This window comes from Pristiophorus japonicus, chromosome 8 (assembly GCF_044704955.1).
Source record: "Pristiophorus japonicus isolate sPriJap1 chromosome 8, sPriJap1.hap1, whole genome shotgun sequence".
In the NCBI taxonomy this organism is placed as follows: Eukaryota; Metazoa; Chordata; class Chondrichthyes; family Pristiophoridae; genus Pristiophorus; species Pristiophorus japonicus.
In genome coordinates this window covers 183,363,062-183,381,912 of record NC_091984.1, presented here as the reverse complement: position 1 = coordinate 183,381,912, position 18,851 = coordinate 183,363,062, and the positions used below count along the sequence as shown (strand labels likewise).

General features: G+C 47.8%; 1 protein-coding gene across 1 annotated transcript in view; it reads left to right on the top strand.

Moving 5' to 3' along the window:
• Nucleotides 1-1,295: 1,295 nt before the first annotated feature.
• Nucleotides 1,296-18,851, top strand: part of LOC139268861 (solute carrier family 2, facilitated glucose transporter member 11-like) — an 85,232-nt gene continuing 67,676 nt past the window's right edge. The window contains exon 1 of the mRNA XM_070887648.1: nt 1,296-1,515. Coding sequence (XP_070743749.1) covers nt 1,384-1,515 — 132 coding nt within the window. The 5' untranslated portion in view covers nt 1,296-1,383. The remainder of the gene's footprint in view (nt 1,516-18,851) is intronic.

Here is an 18,851-nt window from a genome sequence, read left to right as displayed (position 1 = left end):
TTCAGAGTGCAGTTTCGGTATGGGTCTGGAGTCACATATAGGCCAGATGAGGTGAGGATGGCAGATTTCCTTCCCTAAAGGGCATTAGTGAACCAGATGGATTTTTACGACAATCCAATAGTTTCATGATCACCATTCCAGATTTATTTATTTAACTGAAATTAAATTCCACAGTTGCCGTGGGGGGGATTTGAACTCACATCTCTGGATTTTTAGTCCCGTAATTTAACCACTATGCTACCGTTCCCAGTGACAAATCCTCTTGTAATAAAGGCCAACGTACTATTTGCTTTCTTAATTGTTTGCTGTACCTGCATGTTAACTTTCAGTGATTTGTGTACAAGGACATCCAGGACATCTTCTTCCGTGAAAACAGACACAAAGAGGTGGAAATTCGGTTTGAGGCTAATTTGGGCGCTAATGGCGGGACGGTAAATTTTGCGCCGGGAAATGGTTTGTGTCTGCAGCCACAAAATTCATCAGCTGGGCCCTGAGTGTGGAGTGGAGCGCTGAGGGAGGCATTCCACAGCTGTCTTAGAGCGCTAGACCGGCTGAGCAACTGAAAATCCCGAGCTGGAGAGCTGGCCTTGGAGCGCTCTAAGAGAGGCTTCCCTGGGGGGAAAAAATTGTCAAAAAAACTACAAAAAACATTCCCAATATCTTGCTCACCACACATAAACATAACTAGCAGAAAAACAATTACACTTACCTGATGTATTCATTCCTTCCCTCACAGCCGCCGGGACAGCTCTGGTTTTTCAGATTTTTAGGGTAGGGTGAGATTTTTAAAAAGGTTTTTGGAAAACGTTTTCTTATCCAGTAATAGAGTTTTTGTAAAGAGCTGTGACCTGTTAGAGATTAAATGAAGCAACTAGTGCTTTTCAAACTAAAAAAAAAAGCAAATCATGATCTCTAACCAAATTTCATGATTTTACGAGTGTGTCTCATGATTTATGAGATGGTGGGGTTGGCATTACTGTACCTCCTCGGTGAGAATTAGAAATTCAGATATTCGCACCACTGTTATAAATAGGTGAAATCAAAGTTTCTTAGCTTCCAACTTGCGATTTTCGGAGACAGCGCCTCCTGCTGGCCGGAGGTCTCGATGGGAGGCTGCAGGACAGCTCCCCCTGCTGGCCGGAGGTCTCGATGGGAGGCTGCAGGACAGCTCCCCCTGCTGGCCGGAGATCTCGATGGGAGGTTGCAGGACTGCGCCCCCAGCTGGCCGGAGGTCTCGATGGGAGGCTGCAGGACAGCTCCCCCTGCTGGCCGGAGACAGATCGGCGGGAGACACTATCCCAGCCGGTAATGCGGAAACAGTTTACTGGAAGAGAGAGAGAGATATAAAGAGCGCGACCCCGCAAAGTAGAGTATTCGCCAGGAATGCCGAGCCATTTGCTGAGAGTGCACTTGTGCCGCCCGGCGGTGCTGGAGGAGCAGCAGGGGGATCGAAAGGAGCAAGAGGAGAAGGAGAAGGAGGAAGAACAGGAGGAGGAGGAGGACGATCGGCAGCAGGTACAGAGGCGCTGGGACCCAAACTGGGGCACCAGCGGCAGCGCCGCTCTGTGGGAACCGACACTGCTGCACCCCATTGGTGCACACCCCCGACCCTGCTGTCCGCACAAGTCCCGGCCAGAATGCAGATCGATGAGTGGGTCAGCCCGCGCTTCTGTGCGGACTGGGATGAATTTTATGCACATAATTTGTATGGGGTAACTATCATCCTCCTCACTGCAGTTTGCTGGAGGTATAATCAGTTTGTGTTGTGTGCTACTTGGCCACCCACTGGGCCCAGAACCCAGAATATTCTCATCAACGCAGCTTTGGAAGTGAGTGTCAAAGGTTAGCCGCAGGGCCCATGAGTCCCCTGTCACTACCTGAGGCACAGGGGGTGATTGAGAGAGAGCCAGCACGGGTTCAGCCATGTTTGACCCATTTCATTAAGTTCTTTTAGGAGGGTTAATCATCTTTTGGAGACAGTGGATGTTGTCCATCTGCATTTCAGTAAGGCACTTGTCATGGTCCCCCAGATTCACAAGGTTTTAAGCAGAAACGCTGCGTGGCTGAAGGAGGGATGGTGCTTGGTGTGGACCCCAGTTGCCAGTGGAGCTGGAAAAGGCGAACTGTCCTGTGATGAGAAGGCGAACTGTTGGGTTTTCTGCATTAGGTTAAATGGGCTTCTTCATCTGGGTTGATCTTGTAATTTTACTTTGTCCTATTTTGGTCTAAAACGTGCTCTATTACATTATGGATTGTTTGCAAATGCTTTAATATTCTGGTTTTACTCTTTGGAAACATTAAAGACAGTGTCAGCTACCCAAAGGGAAATGGTGTTATTGCAGCAAATGTTTTTATTAGTATGACACAGAAATAACATAGAAGTAAATGCAGAAATCTGACCCCCTGGGATCTCCTCCATTTGAAAACCTATGTTGTAAGCTGATGAGAAAAACACATTGGCATGTCTATTTTAAAAAAGAGAACGTTTTCCTGCTGGGGGCCTGATGCAGCTTTTCTTCCATCACAGCCAGTGGCTCACAGCCGTTTTGACCTCAGCGTGTTCCAGGAATTGAAGCCAAACTGACGGAAGCAAAGATGATGCCACTTTACCTTCCGCCCTGTTTCTTGGCAATAAAGTTGAGATGTCTCACTTCCTCTAACCCTCCAAATTATAGACCAGTTAGCCTAACATTCATAGCAGGGAAGATGCTTGAAGTATTCTGCAGGGTGGTATCAGCGTTTGCATGAAGAGAAGAGGAGAAGGCATAAGGATTCATCGTCGTGGACTTAGAAGCAACACACCATGCCTCACCACTTTGGGTTTCCTTGAGATAGCTGCTAGTGAAGAAATAAGGTAATAATCCAGTGGATATAATCCACCAGCATTTTCAAAAGAGATTTGATAAAAATTCTCATCCGGCCTATAAAGAAGTTGTGAAAATGGAATTCAATGAAATACCCAAATTTGTGGGGTGGCAGCAACAAAAAATGTCCATGAAAAATGACCCGATTGTCATAATATTTCAACTGATTTACCAGTGTAGTTCAGAGAGGGGCACCTGCCCCTAACCTGTCTGGCCTACACGTGACACCAGTTCGGTACTAGGTAGTGCTCTCAGGGCACCTAGAAATTAGCAATAAATGCTGGCTCGCCAGGATTGCCCACAGCCCAAGAACAAATAGTTGAAAAAGCTCCTGTACTGGTTGTGTGAGAAACTGTTATTTTTGTGTATTAAAATGCTTTTGCTTTCATCAACTAAATTAAAATAGAATGATATTTCCAGCTAACACTCATCTCTAAAATAATAGCACCAAGTACTGGTTACCTGCCCTTTCATTTATGTTCTGTTTGTGGCTCCTTGCTGTGTGCAAATTAGCTGCTGCGTTTGCCTACGTAATAGTGACCGCACTTATTAAACCGAGGCCCCATTTGCCCTCTCAGATGGATGTAAAAGATCCCATGGTACAATTTCTGCCATTGTCCTGGCCAAAATTGATCTCTCACCCAACGTCACTAAAACAGGTGATCTGATCATTTATCTCATTGATGTATGTGTGCAAATTGCCTGCTGCAATTCCCTACATTACAACAGTGACTGCACTTCAAAGGTACTACATTGGCTGTAAAGCACTTTGAGATGTCCTTGGGTTGTAATAAGGCGTTATGTGCACCTGCATGACGCGATCGCAACTCAACTAATTTGGAGGAGTTGGAAGGTTTTGCTTAGAGACGGCAATTGTATAAGATGGACTCGGGACTCTCGGAGGCAACGCTCCATTTTAACGATGCCTCGCTTGATGTACTGCGGGGATCAGTGACGAATAGGAAGGAGATAATCTTTCCCAGTAACAGGAAGAAGAAACCTGCAGCCGTCAGCAAGAAGGCATGGTTACAGGTGGCTGAGGAGGGGAGCAGCAGGAGTATTGTGCCCTGTATCTGGATACAGTGCAGGAGTGCAGGAAGAGCTTTAATGATCTAACCGGGTCAGGAAAGGCGAGTACAGTGGCACATTCATCAACATCCAAGTGCGCTCCCACCCCCCCCCCCCCCCCCCCCACTCTGTCTTGTCAAGAGTACTCCATCACATCACTCCTCACCAATGTTCCTTTTAAGCTCTGCAGCCGCGCCGCGCTCTGCAGCTGGCTCTCTTGCTTTTAAATGCGACAAACTGTGCAATGGACTGCACACCCAAAAGAAAATTAAAGGGAACCCTGTTTCTCCCCCCACTTAAGTTTGAAGGGCACCCATCCTTCAATTTCTATGCACTTTCTCACTTCCCCATTTATCCATCCACCACTGCCACTCAGCCCAGTCCTTATGCAATGTGATGGATCTGCCTGATAGTCACCTTCACTGAATGCACTGCATCCATCAGGAGAACATGTGCCTTACAGACGCTCATAGGTCTGTCGCTTCCCCCGTTGCAGGAGAAGTGAGCACAGAACACGAGGGAGGAGGAAGAGGACCAGAGGTGGGCCACCGCAGAGAGAACAGCTGACCTCATCAGAGGAAGAGGCTGTGGAGATCAGCAAATCTACATCCCCGACCATCGAAGATGGAGAGACAGCTGCCTGGTGACAAAATTCAACATCTCTGACCCACATCGCATACAAGACTCAATTATGTTGACTTAATTTCAGCAATGAGTGAAATATCATCTTAACTGTGCTCAGTAGCAACATTTTGAGATTGCCAGTACTAATTCATATCCGTCTCTTCTCTCCTCCAGGAATTTCACACGTACAACAGCAGTCTGTGGACTTTTCAGGTGACCATTCCTCAAAGGAGCTGCTTCCTTCTGAGGGTACATGATCACAGGAGACATGCCACCCATGCACCACTGCAGATATGCGCACGTCAGTGGCTCCAGTTAAATTGTTAGCTGGGATCTCACCTGGTGACTCGCAGTTCACAAGTGAGCATGAGCTGACAGTGGTGACAGGGACAGCCGTGGAGAGTCCATGTTGGAGGGTACAACCCTCCCCAAGCTCTGTCAGCTGGACAGAGATGCTGTACTTTGGGGGCCATCGATGAAAAGGATAATTGCTGAGGGGCTTCAGAAATCTCCAATGTACAGACAGGCCTTCCACCCACACTGTCCACAATTGCAGAGAGAATGGAGGAGTCCACCACAAGCCCGAGTGGGTTGATGTCGCAGGGCATGGCAAGAATGTCTTCTTCCATGGATAGAGAGACCAAGTCCGGGGACTTTCAATCGCAGCAATCAAATGAGTCCATGCAGGCTTCGGCCAAGGCCCTGCGGACACTGAAGGCCAACATGTCTGCCGCCTTCAATAGGATGACCGACACCTTAGCGTTGACCTTGCAGCGCATCACTGATCTGCACCAAACTGCTCTCCAGCATCGCAGTAGGCGTGAAGTGCGGCTGGGCCATGAGAGGGACGGTGGTGAACGGGGACATGGAAGTGGAATCTCCACTCAAAGCGCTTCCGATTCTCACCTGATGCCTGCTCCCCGCCCCCACCCCCAGCCGATACCCGATATGCTGCCTCCTATCCCGATGGCCGAATCTGCCGCTGCACAGATGCAGGCGGAACATTCTTTGGCAGGGCCCTCACAGGCTCAAAAACCTACAGGTCATCGGCCAAGAGCATCCCAAGAGTCGGAGCAGGGACCTGAGCAGACTGCTTCTACCTCCGCTGAAGCTACAGGAGTTGCACTGCGTAGGAGCGGTAAGAAAAGAAAGAGTACAGCTTTGTAGTTGCACAAGGGTATGCCCGTGGGTGTGTGAGAAAAAGTTATGTGGTGATATTTTCTTTGTTTAGAACAATCGCATAAAATGTATTACTTTAAGAACATTAAAAAATAGAAATAGGAGTAGGCCATTCGGCCCCTCGAGCCTGCTCCACCATTCAATGAGATCATGGCTGATTTTTGACCTCAGCTCCACTTTCCCGTGTTGCCCATTTTGGGTTGCTTGTTGATGATTGGGAAGAACGAATTGATGGGGACAAATGGGGGATGTGCGCTGGGTGGCTGGGTGGTTATAGCACTGCTTTGTGTCAGTGGGATGGGGGTGGGGGAGGGGAAAGAGAGTGGTTGGTAGATGTGATTGTTACATCGGTCCAGTGATAGTGACTAACTGAACATTACATCTATAAAGAAATCCCTGGCATCCCGGGCAACAATGTGAGCGGCTGTTGCTGCATTGGGGTCGCCAACTTCCTCCTCCTCCTCCTCAGATTCATCCGCAGATGCTGGATGCTCAGAGCCTTGTTCCTCCTGCAGCTCCAGCCCTCGCTGCTGCACAATCTTGTGCGGAGCACCGCACATCACGATCATTCTGGAGACCCTAGTTCGTGAGTACTGAAGGGCACCTCCAGATCTGTCCAGGCACCTGAAGCACACCTTGAGCATGCTGATTGCTTGCTCAGTTACACAGCTGGTGATCATAGAAACATAGAAAATAGGTGCAGGAGTAGGCCATTCAGCCCTTCGAGCCTGCACCACCATTCAATAACATCATGGCTGATCATTCACCTCAGTACCCCTATCCTGCTTTCTCTCCATACCCCTTGATCTCTTTAGCCAAAAGGGCCATATCTAACTCCCTCTTGAATATATCTAACGAACTGGCATCAACAACTCTCTGCGGAACAGAATTCCACAGGTTAACAACTCTCTGAGTGAAGAAGTTTCTCCTCATCTCGGTCCTAAATGGCCTACCCCTTATCCTTAGACTGTGACCTACCCGGTTCTGGACTCCCCCAACATCGGGAACATTCTTCCCGCATCTAACCTGTCCAGTCCCGTCAGAATTCTTTATGTTTCTATGAGATCCCCTCCAATTCTTCTAAACTCCAGTGAATACAGGCCCAGTCGATCCAGTCTCTCCTCATATGTCAGTCCCGCTATCCCGTAAATCAGTCTGGTGAACCTTCGCTGCACTCCCTCAATATCAAGAACGTCCTTCCTCAGATTAGGAGACCAAAACTGAACACACTATTCCAGGTGAGGCCTCACTAAGGCCCTGTACAACTGCAGTAAGACCTCCCTGCTCCTATACTCAAATCCCCTAGCTATGAAGGCCAACATACCATTTGTTTCTTCACCGACTGCTGTACCTGCATGCCAACTTTCAATGACTGATGTACCATGACACCCAGGTCTCGTTGCACCTCCCCTTTTCCTAATCTGCCGCCATTCAGATAATATTCTGCCTTCGTGTTTTTGCCACCAAAGTGGATAACCTCACATTTATCCACATTATACTGCATTTGCCATACATTTCCCACTCACCTAACCTGTCCAAGTCACCCTGCAGCCTCTTAGCATCCTCCTCACAGCTCACACAGCCACCCAGCTTAGTGTCATCTGCAAACTTGGAGATATCACTCTCAATTCCTTCATCCAAATCATTAATGTATATTGTAAATAGCTGGGGTGCCAGCACTGAGCCCTGCGGCACCCCACTAGTCACTGCCTGCCATTCTGAAAAGGACCCGTTTATCCCGACTCTCTGCTTCCTGTCTGCCAACCAGTTCTCTATCCACGTCAATACATTACCCCCAATACCATGTGCTTTAATTTTGCACACCAATCTCGTGTGGGACCTTGTTAAAAGCCTTTTGAAAGTCCAAATACACCACATCCACTGGTTCTCCCTTGTCCACTCTACTAGTTACATCCTCAAAAAATTCTAGAAGATCGTACGGCTTTCGTCGCACCGCTGTTGAGCTTTGTTGATCGGGTTTCTGATGGGTGTCATCAGCCAAGTTTGAAACGGCTATCCCTTGTGGCCTAGCAGCCAGCCTTTCAGTCTTCTCGCTGGTCCTAGCAGCCAGCCCTTCAGTCTGTTCGCTGGTCCAGAGAGGTCCGAGAGCTCGGGACTGCCGCAGGATGAAAGCACCGTGGCAGCTCGCCGGGAATCTGGCGCACACCAGCATAAACCTTTGCTTGTGGTTGCACACACCAGCTGAACATTGATGGAGTGGAACCCCTTGCGGTTTACAAATATACCTGCTTTATCTGGGGGGGGCATGGATTGCCAGGTGTGTGCAGTTGATGCGTCCCTGCACCTGTGGGAAGCCAGCCAGAGACGCAAACCCGAGTGCCTGCTCATTCTGGCTAGTGTCGTCACAGGTGAAGTTGACATAATTTCCGGCCTTAGAAAACAATCCACAGCGACCTGCCTCATGGTTTTATGTGAGATCGTGGCGGAGGTGTGGTGAAAGATCGTGGCGGAGGTGCGGTGAGAGATCGTGGCGAAGGTGCGGCGAATGTTTGTGGTGGAGGAGCGGCAAGAGATCGTGGCGGAGGTGCGGCAAATGAGGGTTCGGGGCCCAGAAGAGCCGAGGGCCCAGGGGCAGCATGGGCCAGCCCACACTGCGATATGTGTGCGCACTAGGTCCGTGCAGCAGAGCAGTTCTCCAGTCGTCCTGGTTCAACCCTTGCCACTGGATAAAAGCCTAGCTCTGTCAAGCCCGTGTGGTGGCTGATGTACAACGGTCACCACACGTTAAAAAATCCACGCACAGGCATCTTCCACCCCCTCAATTGGAGTTCAGGACTGGAACATCGGGTCCTTCATTGAAACACCTGTGAACTCATGTGGAAGCAAGTCATCCTCGTTCGAGGGATCGCCTATGGTGATGATGATGGCTTTTATGTGCAGCCGACTGGGAGAACTTGGATATGTCTCCAGTGGCGGTGGTCACTTTCACAGGCGCTGGTAATGCGTGGCCACCAGGTCCAGCAGGGAGCAGGTATTTTTCTAGGAGGCTGCACCACGTGACATGACAATCTGAGCCTCTGGAATCACTGCTCCTTCGAGAGGTCAAGGAAGCTGAGCCTCTGTCTGTAAACCCTATTGTACAGGTAGTGCCTCCTGCAACCGTGTCCCCATTTGCCTGCTCTCCCACTCTGCTGGTCTCCCCACAGGAAGCTTTTGCTGCTGCTGCTGGTCATCTTGGTTCCTCAGCTGTGGTCCAGTCTAGTCAGTCTCTAGACCTTCAAAGTGCACAAATTAGTCTCTCAACACAAGCACTCTCAACAAACCCTTTCCCAGTGTGAGGTATGAAGGTACCTGTGAGCCCTGGCTATTTATTGATGTCCGTATGCTTGACTGACTTAATGAGCGCCATGAATTGCCTTTCAGTCCTCTCGCCTACGTTTCAATGGTGAGTCTCAGGAAGCCTGGGAAACTCGTGCATGTGAAGTTATGTTCAAATTTCTAGGCAAAATTTCATCAAAAGTGGCTTATTTAAATATTAAAAGCAGTAACTCGCCTCTGTAGAGGAGTTTGCGCACACCAAAACACGCTGGAGATAATCCTGGAAGTTAGCACGTGGAGCTTCTGGAGGTGCTGTCTTTTTCGCCGATTTTTAACAACCCACCCGACCCCAAACCCACGCTCTAATTACTATTAAAATTCCTCCTACGGCTTTTTCTTAAAACCATTTCCAATACTAAAACTTTCCCAAGTCTGAAACAAAAATAGGAACAACGACAAGTCTAAAACTAACATATAGTTTCAAGATGAAACATAATGGGCCCAAGTTTCCACATGATTTGCGCCTGATTTTTTGGAGCAACTGGTGGAGAACGGACTATCTTAGAAATCGCAATTCTCCACATTTTTTTTTCTGCAGTTCTAGTCAGGTAGAACAGTTCTACTTTGGAACAGAATTTTTTCTTCAAAAGGGGGCGTGTCCGGCCACTGACGCCTGATTTGAAAGTTTCCACAGTGAAAACGTACTCCAAACTAAAGTAGAATGGAGCAAGTGAAGATTTTTGTAGAACTGAAAAAACCTGTTCTACACATTAAAAAATCAGGCGCAGGTTACAAATTAGGCGTCCAGAACGAGGTGGGGGGGAAGGGAAGTCATTAAATTCTATAATAAATCCTTATTTATACTTATACAAATATTATACAAATAAATCCAACCTGAATAAACATTTATAAGCAAAGAAAAGATTAAATAAACCATCTTCCTACCTGTGTGAAAGTGCTTCAGGCAGGCCTTTCGGGACCGAAGGCTGAACGGGCCGGGCCGAGACTTCGGGCAGGGCCGTCCCCAGCACCAGATTTACAGGTAGGTGGCGTTGGGTTGGGTCGGGTCGGGGAGGTTTGGTTCGGGTCGGGGAGGGAGGGAGAGAGAGGGAGGGAGGGGGGGAGGTCAGGTCGGATCCAGTCCGGGAGCGGGAGTCGGGTCGGGTCCAGTGGGGGGGGGGGGGGGGGGGGGGGGGGGGTCGGGTCGGGGGGCGGGAGCGTGGGTCGGGTCGGGTCCAGTCGGGGGGGGGGGGGCGGGGAGCGGGGAGCGGGAACAGGAGCGCGGGTCGGGTCCAGTCGGGGAGGCAGGGAGCGGGAACAGGAACGCGGGTCGGGTCGGGTCAGTCGGGGGGGGGGGAGCGGGTGTCGGGTCTGGTCCGGAGGCAGAGGGGGGGCGGGGAGCGGGTGTCGGGTCGGGTCAGTCGGGGGGGGGGAGCGGGTGTCGGGTCTGGTCCGGAGGCAGGGGGGGAGCGGCTGTCGGGTCTGGTCCGGGGGGGGGGGAGCAGGAGCTGGCCGTGGGAGGAGCCTTATTCACGCAGCCCCAGTGAGGCCATTCGGCCAGGGCTAGGGGCTGCGTGCTTCGGGCCCCTCCCACACAGTTCGGCGCCTGGAGCTACTGCACTTGCGTGCCCACTGTAGCGCGCATGTGCAGAGGTCCCGGCACTGTTTTCAGCGCAGGGACCTGGCTCCGCCCCCTACAGCTCGTGCTGCGCTGCGCCGAGGGCCAGAGGACCTGCAGGGAGGTGGAGAATACGGAGGGTTTTTTTAGGCGCACTTTGTGGCGCGAAAAACGGGCGTCCAGGTCGGGACTGCGCCGTTCTAGGCGCGGGTGGAAACTTGGGCCCAATATAAAATAAACCCCAAATTTAAGGTCCAAAAATTAAACTAAATCTAAAATTAAGATTATTTCTAGACTGAAACAATACAGGTTTGAAGCCTGGGTAATTACGGGAAAATACTGGGTAAATTGGTTAACAACATTTTGGAGTGAGTCTATATATAATATTTTGAATTGTGAAAAATTAGTTTTTTTTGAGGAATAAACTTGATCATATAGATTACTGTTTGTAGATGATGAGATTGAAAGGATCTTTGTAAATTGGTTAATATGCAATATTGTGGTTGGAGCACGACTGTTAAATTTATAGTTTGTCAGCTCAAACTCTGTTCAAGCATTGATAATATAGATATTTTAGTTTAGAGATTCTCAGCGAACTGTTCAATCCAGTTCAGATGCTGCATTGTATTTATATAGCGTCTGTAACATAGTAAAACATCCTAAGGCGCTTCACAGCAGTGTTATAAGACAACAACAAAAAAATTTGACACCGAGCCACATAAGAAGAAATTACGGCAGATGACCAAAAGCTTGGTCAAAGAAGTAGGTTTTAAGGAGCGTCTTGAAGGATGAAAGAGAGGTAGCAAGGCGGAGAGGTTTAGACAGGGAGTTCCTCAGCAACAGAAGGCCCAGCCACCAATGGTTGAGCGATTAGTATCAGGGATGCTCAAGAGGGCAGATTTTGAGGAGGGCTGACATCTCGGGGGGTGGGGGGGTTTGAAGGAGATTACAGAGATAGGGATAACATGCAAAAACTCTGAAACTTAAGAAATTTGAGAACGGGAGGCTGAGCAGAAATCAACGATGTCTGTATAATGCAAGGTTAGTACATATTTCAGAGGCTTTTCTACTTTTTGATGTTTTGTTCCCGATTTTGAATGGCACTGTCTGAATTTCATGCTTGAATTGAACAGAGTCAAGGTTTCAAGCACTCCAGTTTGCAAGTTTTGACAATGATTTAGCTGTAAAGTTTTTACTATGCTTAAATACTAAAAGCAATCATTTTGCTAATCCTTTGAGGGGATTGCATCCAAATTCATGTTAGGAATGCAGTAAATCCTAAATAGTCACATGCTCTGGATTTTGTTGTAACTGGCGCAAGTCAGGAACAGGAATAGCTTAATAATAGCAGGACCTCAACAAGAGAGCTTGTGACCAAACATTCCAGTAATTGCTACAATTGTACCCAAGCTGAAGGAGTTCAATATTTCAATCTGCGGAGGAGGAAACACACTGTGAATAAATTGACTCTATTACAATTAATCAAATATATAGCTGAATAAAATAACTTGTGTTCTGAGACAAATATATGCAACAGTGTGATAGGTGGTGGCTGTTGGACAAGAATAGCTAATACATTTACAATATTATAAACCAATTTATGCAACATTTACAGTGTCACAGTGATTGTTTACTGCTGCAAATATCATAAGGGTGGTAGAAGTAGATTAGTAGTAACTTTCAAAAGCAAATTGGATATATACTGAAAGGAACATGTTGCAAGGCTATATGAAAAGAGCAGGGTGAGTGGGACTAATTGGACAGCTCTTTCAAAGAGCTGACACAGGCAGGATGGGCTGAATGGCCTCCTGTGCTGCAAGGTGCTATGATTCTGTAAGTTAGGTTGAAGAAGATACATTCTTATTGCATGTGATCAATATATAGTATGATTTCTGCATTAAAATGATCAGCTTTGTTCTGTTTACAGATTAATAGCCGCTGAGCTCTGGATGGATCTCCACATGGTAGTACCATGGTTTTGGTGCCACAGGAGAACTGGATATTGGCCCCAGATCCTCTGTAACTACAACTTTAGTGGATTCAAGAGAGAGCTGTAAATAACAGAATCTCAGTGCTAAAAGCAAGAGGGCTGCAGGTTGTACACAGACAAAATAAATAGTTTGACCACAGACTGTTATCTCAGTCCAGCACAGCTTCATAGATTAGTACAGCACGGAAGGAGCCCATTTTGCCCATCTAGTTTGTGCCGGCTCGCGACGAGCAATCCAGTTAGTCCCACGCGCCTGGTCTTTCCCTGTATCCCTGCAATTTGTTATCCCTCTGATATTTATCCAATTCCATTTTAAAGGCTGCTATTGAGTCAGTATCCACCACCCTTTGAGGCAGTGAATTCCAAATACTAACCACTTGTTGCATAAAAAAGGTTTTCCTCATGTCGCCTCTGGTTCTTTTGCCAATCACCTTAAATCTACGCCCTCTGGTTACCGACCCTTGAGTCATTGGAAACAGTTTTCTTTGTTTACTTTATCTAATCCCTTCATGATTTTAAACACCTCTATCAAATCGCCTCTTGGCCTGCTCTGCTGTAAGGGGAGCAACCTCAGCTTTTCAGTCAATCCACGTAACTATAATCCCTCACCCTCGGAACCATTCTAAGCCTGCAGAGCCTTAGCGTCCTTCCTAAAGATTGGTGCCAGAATTGTACACAGTACTCCAGCTGGGGCCGAACTAGTGTTTTATATAGGTTTAGCATACATACTGGCCTTTACAAACCCCAGGATCCCTTATGCGTTATTAACTGGCACAGACATATGTGGCATGATAGAGCAGATAATGCCCTCCTTTAGCTATTTCTGGGAAGGGTGTCGAAGGGACAGCATCTGTTTCTGTGGCTGGTCTATTATTGCAGATGCCATTTATGGCTTAAGGATAATCTCATCATTGGTGTGTTCATGGCAATCCCATCATTGGTGCGTTTATGGTTTATGTCGGGTGTCTTTTTCCCCCACTTCTCGTGTGTTCCATTCTTATCTATCCAATTGTATCCAGAGAATCACCTGCAATGATTTATCTTCCCACTCCTGCTCCGTGACCTCTGGGGTCCCCCAAGGATTTATCCTTGGACCCTCCTATTTCCCATCAACTTGCTGCCCCTCAGCGATATTGCCCCAAAACACAATGTTGGGCTTCACATGTACTGACGAAACCCAGCTCTACCTCACCACCATCTCTCTCAACCAATCCACTGTCTCTGATTTCTTATGCTGCTTGTCCAGCATCTAGTCCTGGATGAGCAGAAATTTCCTCCAACTAAATATTGGGAAAACCAAAACCATTGGGGGCGATTTTAACCCTACTCGCTCAGCAGAAACTGGCGGGTGGGCCATTAAAATCGCCCTGGCTCCTACCTGTCCAAAAGCTGCCATAATCTCAACATCTGCAATTTTAAACTGCTCTCCTGAGCAGGCAGCAAGGATACCCGCCCGGAGCCAACAGGGTCCTACTTTACATCTGCATGTTGCGGCCCAATGACATCACTGAAATTTTAACTCTGGCCTGAGCGGGGAATCCACCTGGAGTTAAAATCGGGGCCAATGTCTTCGGTCCCCACCACAAACTCTGTTTCCTATGCGCCAACTTCATCCTTCTCCCTGGCCACTATCTGGGGCTGAGCCAGATCGTTTGCAACCTTGGTGTCATATTTGATCCTGAGCTGAGCTTCCGACCCCACATCCGCTCTATCACCAAAACCGCCTACTTCCACCTCTGTAACGTCGCCCGTCACCACCCCTGTTTCAGCTCACTTGCTGCTGAAGCCCTCATCTCTGCCTTTGTTACCTCTAGACTTGAATATTCCAATACTCGCTTGCTGGTCACCCATCTTCCACCCACCATAAACTTGAACTCATCCAAAACTCTTCTGCCCATATCCTAACTTGTAACAAGTCCCGCTCACCCATCACCCATGTTCGCTGACCTACATTGGCTCCCGGTCCAGCAATTGCTCAATTTTAAAATTCTCATTCCTGTATTCAAATCCCTCCATGGCCTCGCCCCTCCCTATCTCTGTGACCTCCTCCAGCCCTACAATCCTCTGAGAGCTCTGCACTCCTCAAATTCTGGCCTGTTGAGCATCTCCAATATTAATTGCTCCACCATTGGCAGCCATGCCTTCAACTACCTGGGACCTAGGCTGTGGAATGCCCTCTGTAAGCCTCTCTGCATCTATCTCCCTTTCCTCCTTTAAGATGCTACTTAAAACCTACCTCTTTCACCAAGTTTTGGGTCACCTGCCTTAATCTCTCCTTTATATGGCTCGGTGTTTGATAATGCTCCTGTGAAGTGCTTTGGGAAGTTTTATTACGTTAAAGGTGCTATATAATTGCAAGTTGTTGATGTGTTTCCTATTCCCATTTTATATATACAGGAAAAACTTGCCGCAATTTCTCTCTCTGCTCTGCTCACTCTCAGTTTTGACACATGGGCTCTTTAGCCACCTTTGGTTCTGTTTTCATTAACAAGCAAGTGGCTTGTCTTGTGTCAAGTAAAACACATTTTCCTCACCAAAAATACTGTATTTGGGAAATGTTCACAAGTGCCCATTAAGAACATTCTCAGTATAATGTCATATAATTATTTGTAAATAGAAACACAGGCGAACATTTTAACATGGATGAATGCATGGATTTAGGTGCGGGTGGGGGGAGTTGGGTGAGGGTAGGGGGAGTTGGGTAGGGGGGTTGGTGCGGGTAAGGGGAGTTGGTGTGGGTAGGGGGAGTTGGGAGTTGGGTACTGGGAGTTGGGTAGAGGGAGTTGGTGTGGGTAGGGGGGTTGGTGCGGGTAGGGGGAGTTGGATAAGGGGAGTTGGTGTGGGGAGGGGGAGTTGGGTGCGGGTAGGAGGAGTTGAGTAGGGGGAGTTGGGAGTTGGGTGCGGGTAGGGGGAGTTCAATCCGGCAAAAATGACTGCGTCAGGAAGCTGGCTGAAACCCGACGACTTCTGAATTTAACTGGGGCGCGTTGAGCTGGTTGTGCACAACCCCCTCGGGAGAGGCAGGCTACCTACTCACAAATGCTAATTGCTCAATTGGAGCAATATTGCAACACAATTTTAAGTTTTAAGTCACATTCATGGGGTTTACGGGCTAACTGAAACTTGCCATTGAAAATGGGGCAAGAACACAACGGCAATTGAGGCGGCTGATTAAAACTCCTGGAAATACTGCAATAAATACTCAGTACTCACAGCTGCTTTCTTACCTCCAACTGGGATCGGGTTTGGTCACAGTACCTTTGCTGAGAGTTTACTTTGGAGGTTTTCTGAATCACTGCAGGAAGGATGGTGCCTTGGCTGGCTTGGATTAGACCTTGGACGAGGACCAATATGACCAGCACCAGCAGCAGTGTGCTGTTGAGGGATATGCAGCTGCACAGCAGAGAGGTGCTGCTCACAGGAGGCAGCTCCTGGAGACATGTGAGTTTCCTTGACATGTCGGAACAGCAGGGCTTCAGGAGGCTCAGTTTGTCGCGCCTGGTGGTGGCAGACATCTCCAGCCTCAGAGGAGAAGACCTGATGGCCACGTACTACCAATGGCTGCTTGCAAGACAGATGACTAATGGGTTGTTTCCCAACGCCGGCAATTACCTAAATTTCGCCTGCGATGACGCCAGTCAGTAGGAATGGCCACTCGGGTTTACATCTCTGGCTGACTTCCCACAGATGCAGGACGTCATCGATGCACACACATAATAATCCGAGCATCCCCAGACCAACTAGGAGTATTTGTGAAGGACTTCCACTCCATCAATGTGCAGCTGGTGTGCAACCAAAGAATATATTCCTGCAGATCTGCGCAAGATTTCCACGACGCTGCCGTGGTGCTTTCATCCAAGCTCTTTGGACCTGTTGGGAGACAAACCATACCCTCTTCAAACTTGGCTGATGACACCCTTCAGAAACCTGACCAATGAAGCCCAACATGACCACCAGATGTATGATCGAACAAGCCATTAGGCATGCTGAAGATGTGCTTCAGGTGCTTAGAAAGATCTGGAGGTGCCCTTCAGTACGCACCAGTCAGGATCTCCAGCATGGTGGTGGTGTGCTGCCCTCTGCACAACATTGTGCAGGAGGAACAAGGCGCAGAGTGGCAGGTCATCTGCAGATGATTCAAAGAACGAGGAGGAATGTGATGAGGGCAATGCAGCACCAGCTGCGCACATTGTTGCTCGGATGCCTTTATTAATGCAAGGTTCACTTGGGTAGCACCACACACTGATGTCAAAACCACATGCCGGTTCCTCCTGCAAGTCCAAATCTCACTGCAATGTGCAAAGTGCAGCACATCACCATTGGACTGATGTAACAATCACATCCAATGGCCACTTTGCTCCCCCCATCCCACTGACACAAAGCAATCAACCAACCACTAATTGCACATCCCCTCATTATTTCCCATCAATTCATGTCTTCTCATTCATCAACAAGCAAGTTAAAAGGCGAGTTACTACCCAGCAACCTAGAATGAGCATCACGGGAAATTGGTGCAAAGTAATAACATTTATATGATTCTACTAAAGAACGGAAACTTCTGAGCAGAATGTTTTCTGATATGCCCATGTGCATACTCTTGTGCAACTATAAAGCTTTACTTTTTTTCGTGCTGCTCTTACGCGGTGCAACCCCTGTGGCTTCAGCAGAGGTAGAGCAGGCTGCTCAGATCCCTGCTCTGACTGCTGAGATGCTCTTGATTTTGGAATGTGTGAGGGCCCAGCCAAAGACTGCTCCACCTGTGCAAGGGCAGACGGGTGAGGACAACTTTGCAAGTGAGCATGGTGGAGAAAAGTGATTCAAGTGCAGTTGATATCTTTGAGCTTCAGAGTTAAGTTTCCATGACCTGTCATAAGGTCAAACATACCAAAGTATTTTGGAAAGCATTTTTTGAATGAAGGGGATAATACGTTTGTCATTCAGATCCTTTTGCTACTTCAAAGACGCACAGATTATTTCAAAGTGACCATTTGTTGTTTTGTCTTTACGGAACAGGTAATTCACCTCTTGCTTGACTTGCTTCTCTCCTACTCTTTTCAACCTTCACACAGTCCTGTCCTTGGATCTTGACCTTCCACCCAGCTTTCTCACTAAAAATGCTTATAGGCAGAGCTGGTAAGTTATTGGCACACAGTTATTGGTAGAATTTTATGTAAATAACTGACAGTGGAGGTGGTAGAAGTGCGGTGGCTCCTGTCAATAAATTATATTAAAATACTGTGTGGAAGAAATGAGAAGTATATAGAAACGTCATTTGGAAGTTAAGTTACTGAAAATGCTTTGAATTATTACAGACTTCAGATTTTTCTGCTGTGGATTTTAAAACTTCTTTCTTGTGAAATCCAGGATCTTGTCCATTCTTGAGCTGTTCAGTGAGCACCTATCATTCCTTTTCAGCTCCAACACTGCAGTCCTATGGCTAGTTATAGACACAGATTGGATAATTAAAGGGTAAGGTTCAGTGATACTATAGAGAAGTAGCCAGTGAAAAACAATTCATGATTCAGCTGTCCACGAAATGTTGAATAAATAATCAAGTACACAATGAGTTGTGATTTTTGTCATGTGACCCTAGAATGTGGAGACAGATTGCATTTAAAACAACACTGAATATGCAGATCTCTGCATGTCAACGACCACTGCAGTAACTGAGTGACTTGCCGAAGACTCCTTCTTGAGCCAAATACTGCAGGTAGCCCGGGTGCTTAGCAAGTTGGTGAGAGCTTCAGATGTCTTTTTCTCCAGTACAAAGAGTGAAAGCGCAAAAGATTTTTATTAGGATGAGTTGTCAAAATTGGCTTTAGGGAGTTAGAGTTTTTTTTTACATAGGAAGCTGGTTGGTCCTGGTAAAGGCAATTTCAGGGCGCTGCATGTAGGAATCAATGGCTGAAGTAACCTGAAGCCTTAAGGGTTGCGTTGAGTGTTGACACAAAATGGTAGGATATGGGTTTGTAAAAGAACTTTTGAGGGGACAAAAGGAGAAAAAAATTATGGCCCAGAAATCCCGGTAGGCTGCTTCCCGCGGGCAATCGGGTAAAAAACTTGAAAAAGATGCGCACTTACCTGAAGCTGCTGCACCCACGCGAGTTTCTGGTCCTGAGGCCTCCACTGACTGCGCGTCGCAGCGCGTGCACTTCAGGACATGTGCAGGGCTGGAGCTGCAGTCACATGGCTCTGGACAGCCAATCAAGGTAAAGTATGTTCTCATTCA